The following is a 21,787-nucleotide window of genomic DNA, read 5'->3' as shown; positions in this document are numbered from 1 at the left end:
TTTAATGTGATCCTTCAGTACCGACCGTATGCTCGGCACCAACTGTTGTGACCAGCTTAGAAAGGATCGCGCTCTATTTCTGCTAGTCAGGAGGCAGGTTTTTTATTTGAAACCCAGGATTCCAGCTGCAGTTGTGATCTTTTGGGCTTGCTCTGCGGGGTGGGGCTGCAGGAGGGGAAGCTGTGTTGGAGGTCAGTTTCTGGGAGCTTTTGTCCTCTTTCGGCCCACCCCCTAGTCTGCAGTGGAACAGAGCAGCATCCTTTACTGCATGCTACTTCTCCTTCACCACTGTTTTCCCTCCCTCTCTGCCCCCCTAGATTTGGCTATTGTGCGAACAGTTTGGCCAGAAAGCCCTGTTCTCACCTCACCCCACCCCCACTCCATTCTCACTCATCTCTAAGGGGCACCTCATCGTCCAGCACTTTAAAACTTTATAAAATGTTTTGCTGGGCCAAGCCCATTCCTCACCCAGCCCCAGGCTTGGTGTCTGACAGAGGGGCCAGGAGGACTTGAGCAGAACAGCATGCATGTCCTCCTTGGTATGGATCTCAGAAGACTTACGGTACAATTCTACTCAATATCAGTGTGTCCTTGTAGCCTACTATAGCGTCATCTAAGCTCCTCCAGCTTGAGCATTATGAGCAGTATTGAATGTCTACACAGCACCACGCTCAGGCAATCAGAGACAAAAAGATTCCAAAAAAAAGATAGACATAGACCCCATCCATTTGGTACTCTTGTATTTTCAGCTATTATGTAAATAGAAGAGAACTTCCTCTTATTTGTTGCTTTTGTCCTTCACTGGAGTAGTCCATGATTCCAGCGTTAGAAGATAAACCTGAATTCATACATCTAAACCTCCATACTACTAGCCAGTAAAACTGTGGTTTCATTCTTGTCAACATATGGCTCTACTAAGACTGGTCAGATATAGTCATTCTCTCTGAATTGTCTTATCAAATATACATACATATATATATGTACACATACATACACATGCGTGTGCACACACACACATCGTAGGCTCTCCAAGAGGCTTATGAGCTGACAGAAAGGTTTTTGCTTCCTGTGGTGAGGTCAGATATCACATCATCCCTCTTTCTGAGATGTTGTCTTCAGCCTAGCCTAGCAGGAATGCCTCGGCCTCAAGTGGTGGGGGATCTGAGTTTCATTCTACTTCTGCCACCCACTGCTCTGTGGCCCTGGGCAGATGACTTAACTGCTCCCGGATCCTCACCTATAACGTGAGGAATTAAGACTACCTGACTGATGTTGCAGGATGACCATTTCATCATTCCAAGATTTATATTGCATTGTGACTAATGCCTTCTCGTATTCAGTCTCTTTATTTCAAAAACAGTTTTTGTTTCAGTGAAGCTTAAACACAGCTATAGTTGTCAACTGAAAAATTTTAATTGGCTTCAAAGCAATCTGCTGGTAAGAGAAAAATTGAGAATAATAACTGAATTAAACATGATTTGCATTTTTAGGGAGGGGAGAAATGTACTCAGAAGTATAATTAAAATGAAATACATTTTCCCCTCTAAGTAGCTTATTTTTCTTCTAATAAATCTGCAGAAAAGATTTTTATGGCTTACTCATGGCACTTCTTTACCTTTTCCTGAAACTGTCATGAGAATCACCTGTGCTTTGGTCAATCAAAGCTAGGACTCAGATTCTCAGTGAGGTGTGTCTGACACTGACGTTGCTTAGTATGTCCTTCTGCAAGTATTAAAATACTCAGTCTCTATGCTCTCTTGAGACCCTCTTCCCTGCCTTGCTCATACAACACACACATACACACATATACACACATGCACATACACACGCATGCACATACACACACACACACAAACACCCTTCTGTGCATTCACATCCTCTCTTGACTCTGCCTCTCTGACGTCTTCTCCTGAAGATCCTGGCCCCAGTGAAGTGAAAACTCCAGGCCAAGAAAACTAGAAGACAGTGAAAGAAGACATCATGGCAGAGTTGCATATGCCAACACTTTCTTGCTTGGGCTTTCTCCTCGTGGTCATCACACGCATCAGAGTTGAGCTGGGAGATCCTCTTGCTATAATATACATGGAGTCCAAGTCATCAAGCAAGGCCTAGATCCTTTAAAAAAACAAACAAATAAAAAATTCGGAAAGAGTGTTACCAAGAGATGCCCTGGGTTGTAGTTACTGAAATTGCCCCGCCTCTCTGGGATCATGGCACTCTGTCTTTTCGCTGTAATGTAGCAGGTGTATTGATCCAGCCAACTTTCAGCCCCTAGAAACGTGCTACAATGTGCTGTGGGGAATTCAGCAATGTGTAAGCTGTGATTCCTTCCTGTGAGAGCCTACCATCTGATGGGGGCACACAGCACAGGCAGATTTTCAGGTGGCTGTAACTCAAGTGGCCACTTATGAGCAGGGCTGCAATCATGCAGTGACACACTGTGGAAGTTTGGGAAAGGACCAGCTTCCGAGGAAAGATGGGATCTGAATAGCATCTAGAAGGCTGGGTAAGACTTGGATAAACACGAGCTTGAGAGACTGGGGAAAGGGAGGGTGTATTACTCTCCTGGTGCTGCTGTAACAAATCACCACGAGCTTGGAGGCTTTCAACATAAATTTCTCATCTTCTAGTTCTGGAGGCCAGAAATCTCAAAGGGTTCTCACTGGGCTAAAATCAAGGTATTGGCAGGGCTGCATGCCTTCTAGAGACTCTAGCCTTTTTCAGCTTCTAGAGGCTTCTTGTGTTCCATGGCTCCTGCCCCCTTCCTCCATCTTCAAAGCCAGCAGTGACTAGGAGAGCCTTTCTCATGCTACATCACTCTGACTCTGACACTCCGACCTCCCTCTTTACTTATAAAGACCCTGGGATTACGTCTCGCACCCCGGGATCACCCAGGATAATCTCCCATCTCAAGAGCCTTCGCTTCGTCACATCTGCAAAGTCCCTTTTGTGGTGTAAGGTAACGTTCACAGGTTCCAGGGACTAGGACATCTTTGGGGGCCATTATTTTGCCCACCACAGAAGGGCAAATGTTAGTTTGCATTCTATTGTGGGTAAGAAATTATCCCAAAATTTAGTGGCTTAAAACACTAAATATTTATCTTCTCATCATTTTTCAGGGTCAGGAATTTGGGAGTGGCTTAGCTGGGTGGTTCTGACTCAGGGTCTTTCATTAGGTTGCAGTCAAGATGTCAGCCAGGCCTGTCATCATCTGAAGGCTTGACTGGAGGATTTGCTTCTTTGCTCACTCACATGGCTGTCAGTGGGAGGCTTCTGCTCCTTTCCACATAGACCCCTCTGTAGGCTGCTTGAGTGTCCTCACAACATGGCAGTTGGTTTCTTCAGAACGAATGACTGATATGAGAGAGAGAAGGAGAGAGAGCGCATGCGTCTGTGCAAGGAGGAAGCTGCAGTGCCTACTATGACCTAGTCTCAGGAGGTGTGCCCATCACTTCTGCTGTATTCTGCTTCTTAGAAGCAAGTAACTAAGTCCAGCCCACACTCAAGGGAAGGAAATTAAGCTGCATCCCTTGAAGAGAAGACTATCAAAGAATTTGTGGACATATTTTTAAATTGCCACAGAGGGAGAGCACAGAGGCTGGAGAGTGCAGGGTGTGTTCAGGGAACCATCACTAGACTGGGATGCAAAGAGAGAGTATATAGGGAATGGATGTGGGAGGAGAGTCGGGAAAGGTAGACAGGGACATAGTTTGAGGTGCTGCAGGAAATAGAAGCCATTGCACATCAAGGTTGGTCTCTAAGTATCTTCTTGCACCTGGATAGACACCCAGTTAATTTGAAGGACTGAATGTTTGTTCATATTCAAAATAAATGTTAGCGTTATAAAAATAAGATTTATTTGTGAACTGTATCCCATAGCTGAAGACCATTTATTACAATGGTATTAAAAGCATCCTACCGTGGCTGCTCTCACATTTGGTGTTGAGAGCTCCGCCTCAGGAGGATTCTGGCTTACATAGACCATCACTGATCTTTGCCATTTCTTCTTTGTTCTTTTAACTTCTTATGAGCTTCTCATACATACAGTAATGTGGAGAGGATGTTATAAATGCCCATGTACCCATGACTCAGCTTCAACGATTAGCAACCCTTTGCCATTCTTGCCACCCATCTCTTCTCTCTTCATCTGGGGTTTTCATATCCAGGTCAGAAATGGGCTTCAGTCCCAGCAGAGATACCAATAAGCTATTGTTTCCAGAACAGATATTTCTCATCTTAAATTTGCTTCAGCAATTAACTTTTAAAAAGTCAGTTGTTTTTGTTGTTTTTAAAGATTTTATTTTTTCCTTTTTCTCCCAAAGCCCCCCAGTACATGGTTGTATATTTTAGTTGTGGGTCCTTCTAGTTGTGGCATGTGGGATGCCGCCTCAGCGTGGCTTGATGAGTGGTGCCATGTCCGTGCCCAGGATTCGAACCGGCGAAATCCTGCAAAAGTGGAGTGCGCAAACTTAACCACTCGGTCATGGGGCCGGCCCCTAAAAGTCAGTTGTTAACTGGAAGTTGACTGAATCCTGATCACCTCCTCTATTGAGTGGTGTCATTAGCCACTTATCTTTATCCCTGTCACTGACCTGGGTGATGAGATCTCCATAGCTTCTACCCTCTGCTAGGCCTCAGTTTCTCTCGTTTATAAAATGAGAGAGATTAAACTAGATGATGGTGGTAGCTCTAAAACTCTATAATTTGCCTGGAAACATTGCCTGTTACCAAGTGCAAACATGGAACGAGCAATTATTAAATTACCCAGGCTCCATTTAATTGTGCCATAACTTTAGTTTGAATAGAAGCTTCCAAAGGCTTGGCTGCTGCTATAGGCATTGTTATAGGGCCCATTGGATTTTTGTCGGTGGCTCCTGTCCTAAGGTTAAGTGATGACTTCATTGGGAAAGAGAAATACACGATAGAGATCCATTCTCACCTACTCCACACTTTTCCTTGGAGGGGGATAATGTTGAATGAGACTGTCTTTTGGAAACTTTGCCTGGCGTCAAGTCTTAAATTATTTCTACCACATCTATTTTTGAGCATCATCCTAAGTGTAAGGTACCACTGAAGAAGAGTTCAGGGGAAAAGGAAGCACCACTGCACACAGTGTGGCCGCAGGCTTATTGTTCTAACACTGAGAATGCCTAACCAGTGTGATATCACCTACAGGTAAGAGTGGATTAAGATGGCAGCAATATCAAAAGTGTCTCTCACCCCTTAGTGATAGCTTTGGTATCACCTCCTTTCTCCACTGCAGCCTTTGGAAATGCGAACTCTACTGCTGATTATCGAGTTATCAACTCTCATTCCTAGTTCCCTTGCCCCGGAGGGATCGTCAGACTTCAGGAAAATGGAAAGTGACTTAGTGTCAGGAAAGGGATCATTGTCTTGCTTTTAGGCACCAGCGAGTTAGTAGAGAATTTTGAGCAAAGGAGGAGTGTGGAAATGGTAGCAGTTCTACTCTGGGGCCCGGCTGGGCCAACTCTGAATGCTATATGTCCCCCCCTCCACCAGTGCCCACGCTTCTAAAAGGCTAATTGAATTCTTGGGTCTTTCTGGGCATCTCATCTGGTCCCGGAGCCTGGGGGGAACTAAGGACTCAGCGCGTGAACTCTGGCTAACCCTCAGATTCCATAACTGGTGGTGGTGACTAGGGCATGCAGGGATTTTAGATGCTCCAGCTTTTCTCGTTTTCTTTTCTTCCTTGTCCCCAAATACATCTTCTGTTCCAGTAAGTACTCCAAACAGAAATAAACCAATGTGATGTCGTTATGAGTCCATGAGTCAACTTCAAAACAAATGATCGTTTTTACTGTTGTGGTAAAACAGGGAACAAAAGTGGACTTGTAGAGGCAGAGCGGGAGGAAGGGCCGTGCGGAATTCCCAGCGTCTGACTTGTGGTCTTGAACCTCACATGGCTTCGTCTTTGTTTTCACAGCCCAGCCCGTTCTCTATTGGTGTGCCCGCAATATGTCTGTCTGGAGCAGCATTTCATTTAACCTGGCTGTCCTGATGAATCTGCTTGTGGCGTTTTTCTACCCATTTAAAGGAGTCCGAGGAGGTACCCATGTCTTTAATTTTAAGGAAACTACTAGAAGCAGCTAGAAGGCTATGACTTGATCCCTGGAAGTATTGGTGAAATGTATGGAATCCCGATTGACTATTTACAGACAAGATGAGATTATGGCTTTTACCATGGGTTTAGTTCTACATCTAAATTAAAATTAATATGAATTTTGTGTCCATGTTATTTACCAAGAAAGAAAGAGAAGAAGCTATACAGTATTAAACCTGTCAGAAATCGTCTTGCAGCCTCTTAGTTTTATATGTTGGAAAACTATGTCTCAGAGAAGTTGAGAGATTTAGTCAAAGTTGCACAGCCAGTCAGTGGTAGAGCTAACCCTAGAACATAAATACTTTGCTCAGTCCAGTAGAATTTTTCCCCTATACCATACTTCTGGAATTAATTTCAGACTAAAGAATTTGTAGGAAATCTCTGGATTTTTTAATTTTTTATTTTTTGGCAATGGGTTAGGGGAGGCAGGCTTGAATGACTGTAGACTGTACGTCCTTCAATGTTTAGTCTATTAAGAGCTACATGACATTATTCACATAATAAACCATGATGTCCATGGTCTTAATGGATTTCCCCCACCACCATCTCCTTCCACATTTTGCGTATTTTGCTGAGAACAGGCAAACCATTCTGGAGGGGTATTTTTCTGTTTGGGGCTCCTCAGTTCACTTGATGGCATTCACATTTGTGGCATCCTGGGGGCCAGCAGAAGCTCCTCTTCCATTATACATCCACGGCCTGCTTGCTGACACCCGCTGCAGCCTCGTGGGAAGTCTACTTTTCAGCTAAATTTTTCTTCAGAGCTTTTTGGCAGGTCACCTCACATATGTATGTAACCACCTGCCAGGAGCCACCTTGTGTGAAACATATGGGATGGAGAGCCCAGAAGTAAGACACAAAAGCAGTACAGGATAAGTTCCAGACTTAGCTCTTGAGCCTAATAATGCACATGTGCGTACGTAATAAAACAGCATGTGTATACTTCATTAAAGTAAATTCAAGATCCACTTTGAAAGTGATGACGTGTTAGGTGATGCTTATGTATCTAACTTACCCATTTGGGGAGTTAGCTTTTCTCTTTGGCCTTAGGTTACATTGAAAGCTCCATTTGAGTGATTTTTTCCCCCAAAAAGCACTACCTAAACACAAGTCCAGACTTTCAGTGCTATCTCAGGAATCATAAGTGCCCTTGTCTGAAAAGACTTGGTAGGTCCACAGGGCTGCAAGATTTTCTCCAAGGGGACATCTGCCCTAGCCAGGCTGCCAGTCAACAGAGGTCAGTGTGAAGCAGTCAGCCCAGAACTCAGTCGGAGGTGACAAAGCCCAGGCCTCCTTTCACCTCGGGGGAGTCATCGTGTTCATCACAGCACATTCTTCAGCCATTACTGTGGATGTGTTTTCATTCACCCTCCACTTCTTTAAAAATATTTAAAATCGATTTTTTTATACACCTGGATCATTATTTTCTTCACTGGTCACTTGTAGCAGCATTGAGGCCCGTGCCTGGGAACAGTTAGTAGACAGCTCCCCTCCCCTTCAGGGTTAAGCCTTGTCCAGTGGAATACCTAGACTCACGAAGCCCAGACTTGGTGTCCAGGCCTGGTTCTGCCACTCATCTGCCATGTACCTCTGGGCAAGCTGCCTCAGTTAGTCCTCCTTATCCTCTCTATCAAGAGGCGCTTAAATTGACCCAGTGGTTATGAAACCTTGTTGTAGATTTGGAAATTCCTATAGAGTTCGGGGGAAAAACAGTTGTTGACCCAATCAGGGTCTCTGGGGCGTCCTGTTTCTTGCCCATCCAAGTTTGAGACCCACTGTGTGAGATGATAGGGAAAGGTCCTTCCAACTCTACAATGGTTGTTCTCAATGTGACATCAACCGTGGCTGATCTTAGGAGCCCAGGCTTCCTATTTTGGCAGCATGGGCTTTAGAACTGTGTGTTCGTAGACTAAATGGAAAGCATAGTTAAGATCTCCTGAGAGAGAAGGAAGGTTGATCTGACCTAAGGAAGCCCTTTCCTCTGTATAGTGACTGAGGTTGCCTCACACACATCAGTTCACTCTCAGAGGGATTTATTTTTTTCTTTTGTAAGCCATGTTGGGGGCATCTTCTCTACTCACTGTTAACCATCTTCAAGAGGAGGATTGTACTGCCCCTGCCTAGAAATAAGATCTGGTTGGTGATCCGAAAGTAGTCTTTGAGATCAGTATTTGTTTTTGTTGAATCCTAAAACCAGGATTTCTAAAATGTCCCTCTTGCAGGTATGTAATAATCTTGTTATGTGTGCTAAGGTGGCTCTGTGGCTTACAAGGCCTGTGGCTGCCCAGAATGCCGGTGGCCTTAAAAGCTCCTTTTCAAAAGTATCATTTTCCTCCTTTATTTCAGAAATGCTGAATCACACAGTCTTTCGAAGCATGAAACTTGAGCAGCTTCAGATTTCTTACTGAATTTATAAGCCTGCCATGATGATTAAAGCAAATATAGTACTACTTTTTAAACTTTTTATTATTGAAATTTTCAAATATACATACAAGTAGAGAGAACAGTGTAATCTGCCATATACCCATCAGCCCAGATTTAACAATTATAATATTTTGTCAATCTTATTTTATTTATCCTCCTACTATATTTTCTTCAAGATTTTTAAAAAGTCTAGACATCTTGTTGTTTTGCTCATAAGTACTGTTTTTTGGGAATACAGTATTATTTTTTAACACCGCTTTTGTAGTAGAGAGACAGCAGGATTTTATATTGGCCCCTTCAGGACATGCATTGTGCTGGTCACATTTATTATAGTGAGATCTTAAGAGGCAGTTTAAAATGGTCATTAAGCACTTAAGAAAATAAAAGGCAAGCCACAGACTGGGAGAAAATATTTACAAAACATACATCTGACAAAACGCTTATATCCAGAATATATAAAGAACTCTTACAACTCAGTAATGAGAAGACTACTCAATTAAAATAAGGGGCAAAAGATTTGATCAGATGCTTCACCAAAGATGATATATGAATTGCCAATAAGCACATAAAAAGATATTCAACATCAGTAGTTATCAGGGAAAGGCAAATGAAAACCACAATGACATACTACTAGAAACCTACTAGAATGGCTAAAATTAGAAAGACTGACAATACCAAGTATTGGTGATGATGTGGAGCGAGTGGAACTCCCATATATTATTGATGGGAAGGAAAAATGGTACAGTCTCTTTGGAAAACAGTATGGTAGTATCTTATAAAGTTATACATATGTTTAGGATCCAAAAATCGATTTCCATATATTTGTCCAAGAGAAATAAAAACATACAGCTACTCCAAGATTTGTATTTGAATGTTTCCAGTAGTGTTATTTGTAATAACTCCAAACTGCAAACACTCAAATATCTGTTAATTATTGAGTAGATAAATGAATTGTGGTATATGCTTATTATAAAAGACTACTCAGCAATAGAAAGAACAAAATGTTAATATACACAATAACCAAAATGAATTAAATTTGCTAAGTGAAAGAATTAAGAAGACTACCTACTAATAGGATTTTTTTCCCCATTTTTATGAAATTCTAGGAAATGCACAGCAACAGTGATAGAAAGCACATCAGTCGTTGCCTGGGGGTAGAGATGGGGCAGGATATCAACTTCAAGGGCACAAGGAAACATTTCAGGGTGATGAAAGCGTTCATATCTGATTGTGTCGGCAGTTACATGTAGTTATATGACTGCATAAACTGCTACAATTCATCGGATTGTACACTTAAAATGGATGGGTTTTATGGGTTTTTTAAAAAATGGTGGTTAAGGACCATCGACTTCAGAAGCATATATTCTCCAGCCATTTGCTGTGTCACCTTTGGGAGGATGTGTAACCCAAGACTCAGTTTTCTCTAGAGTAAAGTGGAGATAACAATACCAACCTCAGAGCGTGGTCTAGAGGATTAAATAAATCATAATCAACATAAAGAGATTAATATGACATCTAACAATTTTTTAATGCACAAGAAGTGACACATATGCCCCAGTATCTACTTCTTCCTGCATTTCTGAAAAGCTTCTGCCTCTTTGTGCCCATTTCTAATCAGGTTTTCCTTTTGAAGGATATCAAAAGGGAAGATGTAAGAAGCTAGGGCTGGGAGAATGGTTTTTAGAGAGAAAGTGAGTCTCGGCGGGTGTGGACCAAATGAACTAGGGCAGCCAGCAGGCTCGTGGAAGAGCTGTAACCCGCGAGGCTGTCCCTTTCCTGGGTGGTGCTGCCATGCTAGCAGTTCTGGAGAAGTGAAACTCCTTTATATAAGTGGCCTTAATCATGTAGTGCTGCTTGTTTACATCTGAAGGAGACTCAAAATGTGATAGCATTTGAAATAGGGGTGTTTTTTTTTTTAATGAGTGTTTTACAGAACTATATTTTTAGCCATGTTGGCTCATGTTATATAACCAGGCCATCTCGTGGGACACTCTAAATAGAACTTGCAATAGCAAGAGATGACAAACACTGGTATAAGCTCTTTGACTACAAGGATAGTCTAATTGTAGGATGATGCTAACGATACGGAAGTTGTCTTCTTCCTCCCCTGGAAGAAATCTGATTCAGGCGGGGGACGTACAATTTCCCTTTGCATACTTTTAATAAAAATTAGAAGTTTAGGCTTCCAGTTCACCTTTCCTAACAATGAGGTGTGACACATGTATGAGTTTTGTTTATTGAACAAGCATTTGATGACTGCCACCTGGGTGCCAAGAGCTTCCCTTGTGGAATTTGGAGTCTGATGGGGGTGGAGGAGGCGGCAGGGGAGAGAAGGACAAGTAGACTGACCACTAGGAAATAGTGTCCTATAGGGATGACCAAGGGGGACAGAGAACTCAGGGAAGGATGGAGCACGTGGCAAGTTTTGTGAGGAAGAAGGGGATGGGGGAGGGTTCCTAGAAAAGGTAATAGCAAAGCTAAACCGAAGATGAACAGGAAAGAAAGAAGAATTTCTCAGGTAGAGGGAACATGTGTAAAGGCTCAGAGTTCAGAAAACACGGATGTGACCAGTTATTTCTGGGGCAGAGAATTGGAGATGAGAGCTGAGACAAATAAGCCCAGAGAGGTGATTGAAGAAAGTGTAATTAAACCCAGTTTGGTCTGTCACCTCTACTCGGTGAAAACTCTGATCTGTGAACACCCTGCCTTGTCCTTCCAGGAACACTGGAGCCGCACTGGTCGGGACTACTGTGGACAGCCATGCTTATCTCTCTGGCCATCGTCATTGCCCTCCCCAAGCCCCATGGCATCCGAGCCTTAATTGCTTCCACGATCCTGCGGTTGATATTTTCAGTTGGGTTACAACCTACATTGTTTCTTCTGGGAGCTTTCAACGTAAGTATGAATAACTTCATAGCTGCTTTTTTGTTTATGTGAAAACAGGAATGCCTTCCATTCTGGTCCCTAGAATCTTGGCTTTCAATGCAGAAAAATAGTGTTTGGGTCAACTGTTAAAATAGCAGGAGCAAGAGAGAGTTGTGGGTGGACATCTCCCTCTTAACCATCTCACGGTACCGTGAACGTCTTAATGTGTTAGTCAGGCATCAACAATCTCATTTTTAGGGAATATCCCTCTTAGAAGTTAGGCAGGAGGAGGAAGAACAGTTGTGATTTAAATTAGTTTTGCCAATCTGGCCAAAAGTTTGCTGGAACAGGAGATTTTAGCCAATAAGTCAAACGATCAAACATTGAGGGCCACACAGAACAGAGAGGAGAGGCCAGAAGAATTGTTCAAACACAGAGATGAAGCAGGTACAGAGGTTAGAGAATCAGAGAGAGTTCTTTAAAAGTCAGTGGTGATGTTTGGAAATGCTATTTCACTATAGAATCCAAGCTCATCTCTAGGAGAGTTCTTAGGGAGTGGAGACAGCTGATGTAAGAGATAAGATATATTGGGGAGAGGTTTCCTGGTAAAAGGGAGGAGGCAGCTGGGACATGTGAGGCACTGTTGGGGTCTAAAATGGCCTGCCAGCAGTTTCTGCCCTGAGCATATAAGGAAGCTGAGGTCAGTGTACAAAAATGGAAATCACATTGCAAAATAAGGTTAATATAGTAATTCATTGCAACAAAAAATGGCCCCAAATGGGTACTCAGATGACAAAGTCAGCAAGGACATCAGAGGAGAAGAGACACTCCAAGCTGACAAGCTTAGGAGGAGACAGGGCTGAAGTTCTGTGTTAAAGAATGGAACGGACCTGGCCAGGAAGCCAGGATTGAGAAGAGCATTTTTCCCGTAGGCTCCATAGGCCAAAGCAGTAGGGAAGCCCAGGACAGTCTCGAGAGACAGTAAACAGTTGAGTTTCACCTCCACGTGGTTCATGCAGTGACATGTAGGACCTGATCCTGTACAAGTCACCTGGGCACTGAATTTCAGGATAATGCACTTGGGCTTCATGCTGCAGGCCAGCGTTTCTAAAATATGTTCACAATTGATAAATCTTAGGTGAAAATGTGGTTCCATAGTTAAATCAATGTGGGAAATGCTGGGTTAAACAAAATTAAAAGTTTTCTACTGCAGGATTTCTGAGACTTTAACACACTGGTATGGGTCATGAATTTCCAAGAAAGCAAAATGGCGTATCTATGTCTCCCAAACATATTTAAAAAAACAGTTTTTATTTTTAAGTATCCCTTGGGATTAGTGTGGTACAGAATATAGGTTGGGAAAGTCTTTTCCCAGAAGTGGGAAATGTCTCAAGGTTTTTTGAGCAAAGAAATGGTATATACAAAGAGGTATTCTTGAGAAAATTCATTCAGTAGTGGCACATTATGTGGATTCAAGTGGAAGGGACTGGAGGCAGGGGGACCATTTAGGGCCTCTAGCAGAGCTTTTGATTAGATGTGACAAGCCTACATCTTGGTCATAGCTTAGAAGAAAGAAGGAAGGTACACATGTCAGAGCTGCAACAGAAATAGTAACATGTGGCAGGCATAGAGTCAGAGCCTTACACCTGAAAGCAAGGTAGGGTCTTGGTCTAGGGCCTCTTCTCCAGGCAAAGAAGGTAATACTGTCTTGAGTGGGTGATGAAGGAGGCAACTCTCACTCCAGATTTTCAGTCATGGATAAGTGGGAGAATAATAAATGCATCCAGCTAAAATGAAGTCATGCAAAGACCTAGTTTTCAGGGTGAAAATACACTTAAATTGTTGATTTACTGGACTTGAGGTGACAAGTTATTAATCTTAGCTCTGGCATTTGGAAATGCTTGACTAGAGTGACAAAGACACACCAGTGTTGGAGATGGGAATGTAGGCATCGCCTGCAGTGAGTAGAAGCTATTAAGAAGGAAACAGAATAAACAAACGAAAAAGAGGAAAACCTCTCAGTGTTTCAGAGGTTGTCTTCTGTAGGCTGTCTGGTTCTTTTGTTTCCCCGGCCTTTAATCATTCGACGGTTATCCCTTCTTGAACATAAATCAGTTGGGGGAAGACTCAAGTTAGATAATTTCTACCACTTATAATAACATTAGCTGGGGGCAGATAAAACAACTAGAATAATTATTTAGAGGGAATGAAAAAAGAGCAACACCCACATGGAGCATATGGGAGAAGAAAGAGGAGCTCTGGACAGAGAGAAGGCATGTTGGAGATCTGAGAGCTAGCGAAGCAGGCCAGGATGGTGTCCTGGCGGCCAAGGCGAGGAGACTGGTGACAAGGACTGGGTGGAAAGCCCTGTCGTGCCGCGGGAGCTGGGGTAGGTGCTCAGAGCAGACAGGGGAAGACTGCTGCATGTCCCTTGCAGAACAGGACTTGGGGAGAGCTGCCCCAGTGGAGGTGGGATGAAGGCCAGATCCAAGGTTGATCAAGCAGGGTCAGTAGGCAGTGGGGCCAGCAGACTAAGACCATGAATAGGGGATATTTGCTGGTGGAGCAATGGGGAAATGAGGGCAGGAGGTAAAGGGGAGACTGGATTCAAGTGAAGTGGATTACTCTGTTGTTTAGATAGCAAGAGCCTGGGCATGTTTGAGGTCCTGGAATGTCAACCAGAGCGTGGCCTTTTTTTTTTTCCTGAAACCCCATCACCACAGTTCATCCAGAGTCGACGATACTTTCTCACCCTATGAAAGATCCTACACTGGCGAAGCTTAGAATATTGGGAAAAAACAAAACAAAACAACTGGTGGGTTGAAGGTTTAGTCTGTCTGAGAAAGCCGAATGTTCTCTATGGGTGTTGGCTTCCTCGCTTATCTGATTGCTGAGAAGCTCGCTTACACTGACCCACCAGATTAGCTGGCAGAATTTCCCCAGCACCTGTGGCCAAGCTAGCTAGGGTAGCAGAAGATGGTTTTACCAAGTGCATCCGAAAAGCATTCTCTCCAGCCTTCTCCTGATTCAAGTTTTTCCATCAACATGTTGCTGGAGACAGACTTCTAGGCATGGGTTTCTGTCAAAAGTGGAACTAAATCATGCAGTGGAACAACCTTCCATTGCAAGTGTCAGAAAACCTTATCCATACTAGTTTAAGCAAAAAAGAAAATGTATCGGTTTATGTGACTGAGAAATCAAGAACCTTCAGGTGTAGCTGAATACAGGTGCACAGATAAGAGCATCAGGGCCCAGTTCCTTTTTCCCATCTTTTGGCTCTGCACTGGTGGTACTCTAAGGCTCCATGGTATGGCAGGATGCATGCCAACAGCTTCAGAGCTTACTTTCTGGCAAGTTCAAGGTCGGGGGAAAGAACAAAATTGTCTTTTGCTGCAGTGCCAGGGAAGACCTCAGTGGGTATCATTGGCTCCGTTTGGTCACTTGCCTATCCCTGAACCAATCGTTATTGCCAGGGGAATATAATGTTCCGATTGGAGGGAGGGAGCACACCCCCCAGCCTCCCACTCCCAGCCCGACATCAAGGACTGATACGTGGAAAAGGATGGATCCCTGGAGGAAAAGTAGAAGTTATTCCCAAAAGAGGGGGCAGGGGAATAGGACCCATCCTGAAGTCCCTTACTGTTTTTTTGTTTTCCCAAGAAAATTCTCATTTTCCCTGTGAAATTAGGAGCAATGAAAGACAAGAACTGGTTGCTTCTCGTTAAGTTGCAACCCTATAATGCCTAGAACGTAACAGAAATTCAGAAAACGCTCTTAATCATGCTGATCACAGGGTTTGTGGATTGAGGTGACTTCTGTGTTTGACTAACTCAGAATGTTAGAAATGATTCATATCTCATTTTGAAAATCATAATTTCAGTATGTGTTAATTTTGTTTTTGTCATACACAAATGCCACTTGATTACTCTTGCACACAAAGTTATTTGACTACCACGTAACTTGTAATATGCCTGAAAAGCAAAGTAATGAAATTACTTAGAGCTGCAAAAAATAGTTCTTAGCGGGCTTGGTGGGCACTTGATGCAAAAGGAAGCTTTAGTTTGGGCACAATTACTGAAATACGTTTGGGTGAGAATTGCCCTTAGCTCTCCTGAAGAGTCTGAAGTGTGGCATAGTCCATGCTTATCTGACTGTTCCTGTCATTGTTCTCAGGTCTGCAATAAAATCATCTTTCTAATGAGCTTTGTGGGCAACTGTGGAACATTCACCAGAGGCTACCGAGCCATGGTTCTGGATGTGGAGTTCCTTTATCATTTGTTGTATCTGCTGATCTGCGCCATGGGACTCTTTGTGCATGAATTCTTCTACAGTTTGCTGGTGAGTTCCTGGTGTTGAAAGATTTTACCTGTTGAAAACCAGGAGAGTGTCCAGCATCCTCCCTCTCATCACAGACCACTTCTTTTAATGGTGATGGGTGTGCCTGGCCTAACAAGGTCATAGCTCCCCTGCACACAAGGTTTGGGGGATCTGGAGAGGAAAGTTACCCCGGGAGCAGGTCAGCTACTAGGAGCCCTGGAGGTGCACGGTCCCACCGCGTGTGTGCACATCAGACCTTTTACTTTTCAGTAATGGATGATGCCTGCCATCTGGATCAGGAGATATTCTTCCCCTTATACCTTTGTTTTTCTTTATTTCTTGGACTCAGCCAGGGCTTACCAGGGAGAATATTTTTCAGACTGTCGTCTTCTTACGATTCTCATGGGATCTATTTTCCAGTGAAAACACGTGGTGAAAATAAGAGCAGGAGCTATTTTCAAAATCCAGAGATCCATGATAAGGAGCTTGATGGATTTGTTGGTTCTGGAGACCTTTTCAGTAGAAGTTATTTTGTTACAATCTGAGCCAAGTGGTCAATGTCTTGATAGTCTATAAAATGAGTTGGTTCTGTCACCTTCCTCCTGAGCAGGTTTTTAAATTATCCAGACCTGTAGAGTTGTAGATAAGACACCATTTTCTCGTATCTACATCAAACGACAGGAAGCATAAAACTGACCTCTCTGCAAGCAAAACCAGCCATAATGGAACTAGAAGTATTAAAATGTTTACGAGGATAAAAAATGGTCAAGACCTCAGTGTTGTCTTCAGACGAGGGACTTACTTGCAAAAGGCAGAACAAGGAAAGCTCTTCGAGGAGGTGCTCTCCATGTGGTCTCTGAGCTGGTTACTTAGCTGTTCCGTGCCTCAGTTTCCCCATCTACAAAATGAGAACAATATATCTCCCTTGCAGGGCTGTTTTAGGGATTATCTGCAACTGTGTGTGTCAGGGTCTTAGAATAGCGCTGCCACAGAGTAAATGCTTTGCAATTGCTAGCTATTATTGTTGTCTTTGTCATCACATATTCGCTGTCCCATCTAAAGCACCATATAAAGAATTCACCATTCAGGTCATCCGGATTAGCTCATTCCATTAGCGGTGGGTGTTGGCAGACTGAGGGGAATGGATTCTTCTCCCTCATTTTAAAATAGGTCTGGCTATACTTTGAGGTTTTAGGCAAAGAGGTCTCTGGCTGTACTTGTGGTTGCCATTATGCGGCCTATTTTGGTCACTCTGTGGCACAACTCTTTAGAACTCCGTGTATATTTCTGAGCTTTTTTGTCTCATGCAGTAATGTCCCTGGATGAGGTTCTGGGTTGTGAGTCAGGGAGACCCGTGTCTGCCAATCCAACTAATTCCTGTCCTCGGTCGGCAGGGAGGCAGAGTTCAGTCGGAGTCTCCCTCATCCCTGCTGAGGGGTCTGCCAAGATGCTGGCGATTCCCCTTCAGACAATGCCATCTCTCGCGGGGACAGTTTGACTTCTCCTACAGTCTACATCCAGTTGGCTCCCTTTCCTTTTCTGCTCATTCGAACCCTCTTCTTTTGGTCACTCGCAATGCCAGGTGGTGCCAGTGCTAGATGTGGGGGGTGTCATGACGAGACAAACCAGTATCGTCCCTGCCCTGACGGACCTCACAGTCTAGAAAATAATAGTTACTACCATTTATTGAGTGTTCGCTGTGTGCTCTTTTCATACTCTTTCTCACAACTACCTTTGAGGTAGATGGTATCTCCAAATTACAGATGGTGAAACTGGCGCTTGGTGAGGTTAAGGTAAATTGCCTGGGGTCACACAGTGAGTAAGTGGCAGAGATAGGATAGCGACTCAACTCTCTTGACTCCCAAGTCTAAGTTCTTAAGCACAGCCCTGAACTGCTTTTCATTTGAGCTTGTGAAAAAGTCCCTGCTTCAAAGAAACTGGTTTTTCCCATTTCAGTTTGCATTCGTGCCCTCAAATCTCTAATCTGTCACAGAAGGATAGAGTAACTCAGAGCTTCCCACCATGTTACCTGAGCTCAGTTCACTTTCAGAAAAACTTAATAGCATCAAACCAAATTGTAGCTGGACACCTCTCATATGTGCTTCTGGATGTTTTCTAAGCTGTCTCAGCCTTGACTTGTCTGTGACCTCAAGTGATGTGTTCTTGTTGGTGTCAAAAGCAGTATTTAACGTGTCTGTTGAGAACCACAGACAAATACTGAAACCATTCAAATTATTCCACAAATAATGAAAGCCAGCGAGAGAAAGGAATTGGACAGAGACCTCCAGCAGGGAAGACCCACACTGGGTTGTGAAAGGTCCAGGCCAACAGGCCAGGAAGGGAGAGTAGGAAACTGTGGCCTAATCGAAGTGCTGGGCCTCCGAGACTGGCTGAAGCCTGCATCCAAGCTGTGTCCTTAGAAAAATATTAACACCCTAAGATGGCAATGTGCAAAGTTCATAGGCAGGTAGCTAACAAAAGGAGACATCCAGATGGTCACTAAACATGGAAAAATGTTCGTTCTTAATAGTAAACAAAAACATGTTAATTAAAACAACAGCGTGGAGCTAGCCCTGATGGCCAGTGGTTAAAGTTCGGCCCTCTCATCGCTTTGGTGGCCCAGGTTCAGTTCCCCAGCATGGAACCACACCACTCATCTGTTGAAGGCCATGCTGTGGCGGCAGCTCACATAGAAGAACCAGAAGGACTGACAACTAGAATATACAACCATTCACTGGAGCTGTGAGGAGGAGGAGGGGAAAACAAAGAGGAAGAGTGGCAACAGATGTTAGCTCAGGGCGAATCTTCCCCAGCAAAACAAACAAACAGCAGCATGATCCCGTGTTGTACCTGTGACATTAGGAAAGGGTCAAAAGCATGATCATGCCCGGTTCTAGTGACAGTGTCCTAAAATGGGCACCGTTCTCTAACAGTGGTGAGTATAAATTGGTACAACCTTTCTGGAAGGCAATGGGGTAATAAGTTTGTATTATAACATTTGATCCAACAATTCCATTTCTGGAAATTCACCAAAAAGAAGTAACTGGACAAGTATGTATAGAGGCAAGTACAGAGGGGTTCATCACAGCATTATTTTTAATGACATATAATTGAAAATATCATGATTGTTTAAAAAAAAAGAAAAGATATTGGTTAAGTAAACTGTGACTTTCCATACAGTGAAATACTAGGTGATCCTTTTTTACAGGAAATTGTTTATGACTTCTTGGTGAAAGAGGCTGACTATATGCCAATGTTATGGTATAATATTTTTGTAAGAATGTGTATATATTACATTTTTTCAAATAATTCTTTAAAATTATTTTGGAAGGAAATAACTGGTTGAGTAGATGTCTATAGATGGCAGGGTTATTAGTCATTTTTGTTTTTCTTTGTGCTTTTCTGTGTTTTCAAAGTTTTCTCCATGGAACATGTGTAGTTTTCTAATTGGAGGAAAGCTTTTTCTTTATAAAGTAACACATGTCCATTGTTTTAAAATAGGGAATTATAGATGTATGAAAAGAAAAAAAATCACTTGTCATTTCAGTGATTTGGGGGCTGTATAATCTCTACCGTTCTTACTCAGAAAACAAGTGTCATTTCTTGTCGTCTGAAGTTGCTCTTACTTACCGCTCTATAGTGTGTTGCTGGGAAATATTTAACCAACATTACCAGTACCATTAGCCTTTTGTACTCTTATGTTGACTAAACGCCTCTTCCTTGCTTCCTTGGAAGTATCCTACTTTACTGGTACCCTTCACACTGGTCTCAGGACACAGATTGGCGTTATGGAGGCAGAAGGGCTAATGGACCAGAAAATGAACTCAGATGTACAATTCCAAATGGAAAGGGACTGGGGGATCAGCTAGTTCAGTCCAGTGATTTTACAGAGGAGGAAACTGAGGTCCAGAGAGGTTACATGGTTCCATCAACATCGTGCAACAAATTAAAAACAGACTCAGGATTTAAATCCTTGTTCCCTGACTCACGTCACTGTGCACAGTCATTCCCCAAAGCCACAGTGGAGGCAGAACCTTCAGGAGAGGATTAGATGTCAGCTCAGAGGCCATATTAACCTAGCTCCCAGGTCCAAGAATAACCCCAGAGAGCTCTCCTCCCATCACCCTGCACCATTCCTCCAGCCAGATGTCTGAGACGGTAGTTCTTAGAAAGCCAGCCATCGGTCCTCACATACCTATAAGCACCTACAGGGATCCTCCATTTCTCAGGAGGCCAACTTCTTAGCAGAGGGCAAGCCTAGACTGTGAACACATTGTGAACTGCAGGGGGTCGCTGCCCCCACTAGGGGGATGGGAAGGGTTTAGGCTGCCTCGTGGGTAACCACCACCAGTGTCCCTGCCCATACTCTGTTGTGACCTTGGCCCAGTCTCTTCATCAGGAAATTAATGATAATTACCATTTCTTGTGTACTTAGCCAGCACATAAGTGTAACTGTATGCAAAGTACTGTATGTACATGGTCTATTTATTCTTCACATTAACTCTCTGTCCTCCAGTCTGCACATGAGGACACTGAGGCTCAGAGGGGAAGGAGAAAGTTCCTAGCCCACGGTCCTGATGGCAACAAGTAGTTGAGCTAAGATTTAAACCTCTGTCCGACTCCACAGTCCTTGCTCCCTGCACTGGCCTGTTGTACGTTGGCCTTCCAGAGACTCTAAGCTCCAGGAGGGCAAGGACCAGGACTTGTGTAATCCTATAGGCAGAGTGGTCGGCCCTTAATAGAAACTCAGTAAATACTCCCTAAATGATTGCGTCCCAGGACCCTCGTCACTTCCCTCTCCCTCGCTCTCTGCGACTCACCGGTACAGCTCTGTATTTTCTCTATTTCCAGGACCTCTAAATTGTATGTACACTACTTGAAATTGCTACTGTTTCCTGCTCTCCTTTTCTTTGTTTATTTTTCCTCCATTTTACCATCTCAATTTTCACCATGAAGACATGCAAGATGTTGTGTTAAGATAATAGCATGTTGTTTTTGAGTTTCCAAGAGGTGAATTCTCTATAAATCAAGTTTTCATCGTGGGATATTGATGTCCATCTAATATAGAGGCTTCTTAAAATTGTCCCCTTGTCTTCTTTTTGTTTGTTTTTAAAGCTTTTTGATTTAGTGTACAGAGAAGAGACTCTGCTTAATGTCATTAAAAGCGTCACTCGCAATGGACGGTCCATCATCCTGACGGCGGTTCTGGCTTTGATCCTGGTTTACCTGTTCTCAATAGTGGGCTATCTTTTTTTCAAGGATGATTTCATCTTGGAAGTAGATAGGCTGCCCAATGAAACAGCTCTTCCAGGTGGGTTTGGGATCGTCTCATCTTTTTTTTAATGTTAAAAGAATATTTCCTGATTGTAACTGACCTAAAGAAAACAATGACTTTAGGAATCTCTCTGTTGTATTTTCCTAAATCCCAGAGCATGAATTTTGAATACAGGGCTTAGTTCTTTATTCAGAGGGTGTGTATGGTGTATCACATGCTAAGCGTGAGTGTCCAGATCCTACATTTAATTTATTCACTAAAGTCATATTTTAAACTAGTACAACTTTTTCTTAAACAATTTGACTGGATATATTGAAAGCACAGTATGCATCCCTGTGGCTTGGGAAATCTGCTTCTAGGAATTTATCCTTAAAGGGGAAACCTGCTGACTATGCATGTAGAAACACAAGTACATGGAAGCGTGTTCACAAGCAGTGTGAAAGTGGAAGCAATCTAAGTATAAGGGAGGGGTTCGTCTCGCATTAGCGTATGGTCCGTTCATGGGGTGGTGTGCCCCGCAGACATGGTACATCTTTATAAACTTTCATGGAAAAATACCCACAAGATATCGTGGGAAACTGCAAAAGAATAACTACAGTAGGATCCATGTATATTTTTTAAAAATTAAAAAGCTCATATATGTCTTTTAAAATATGGAAGAATATACCCCCAAATTGTTGGCAGTGGCTATCTCTGGGGCTTTCTTACTACTTGCATGTTTTATAGTGAGCTTCTATTATTTTCATTTAAGGCAGGAATGGAAGAGATTTCCAATTCTGAGAATG

General features: G+C 43.1%; 1 protein-coding gene across 13 annotated transcripts in view; it reads left to right on the top strand.

The window, feature by feature from the left end:
• The window catches only part of ITPR1 (inositol 1,4,5-trisphosphate receptor type 1), a 319,039-nt gene that overhangs the window by 264,285 nt on the left and 32,967 nt on the right, over nucleotides 1-21,787 (top strand). For all 13 annotated transcript variants that reach the window (XM_070576706.1, XM_070576704.1, XM_070576711.1 and 10 more), the window contains 4 exons: nucleotides 5,945-6,067; nucleotides 11,265-11,440; nucleotides 15,584-15,748; nucleotides 20,843-21,038. In XM_070576706.1, the coding sequence (XP_070432807.1) occupies nucleotides 5,945-6,067; nucleotides 11,265-11,440; nucleotides 15,584-15,748; nucleotides 20,843-21,038 (660 nt within the window). The remainder of the gene's footprint in view (nucleotides 1-5,944; nucleotides 6,068-11,264; nucleotides 11,441-15,583; nucleotides 15,749-20,842; nucleotides 21,039-21,787) is intronic.

The sequence above is a fragment of the Equus przewalskii genome, chromosome 15 (assembly GCF_037783145.1).
Source record: "Equus przewalskii isolate Varuska chromosome 15, EquPr2, whole genome shotgun sequence".
Lineage (NCBI taxonomy): Eukaryota > Metazoa > Chordata > Mammalia > Perissodactyla > Equidae > Equus > Equus przewalskii.
Note: the sequence above shows the minus strand (reverse complement) of the source record. Positions and strands in the feature narration are given on the sequence as shown.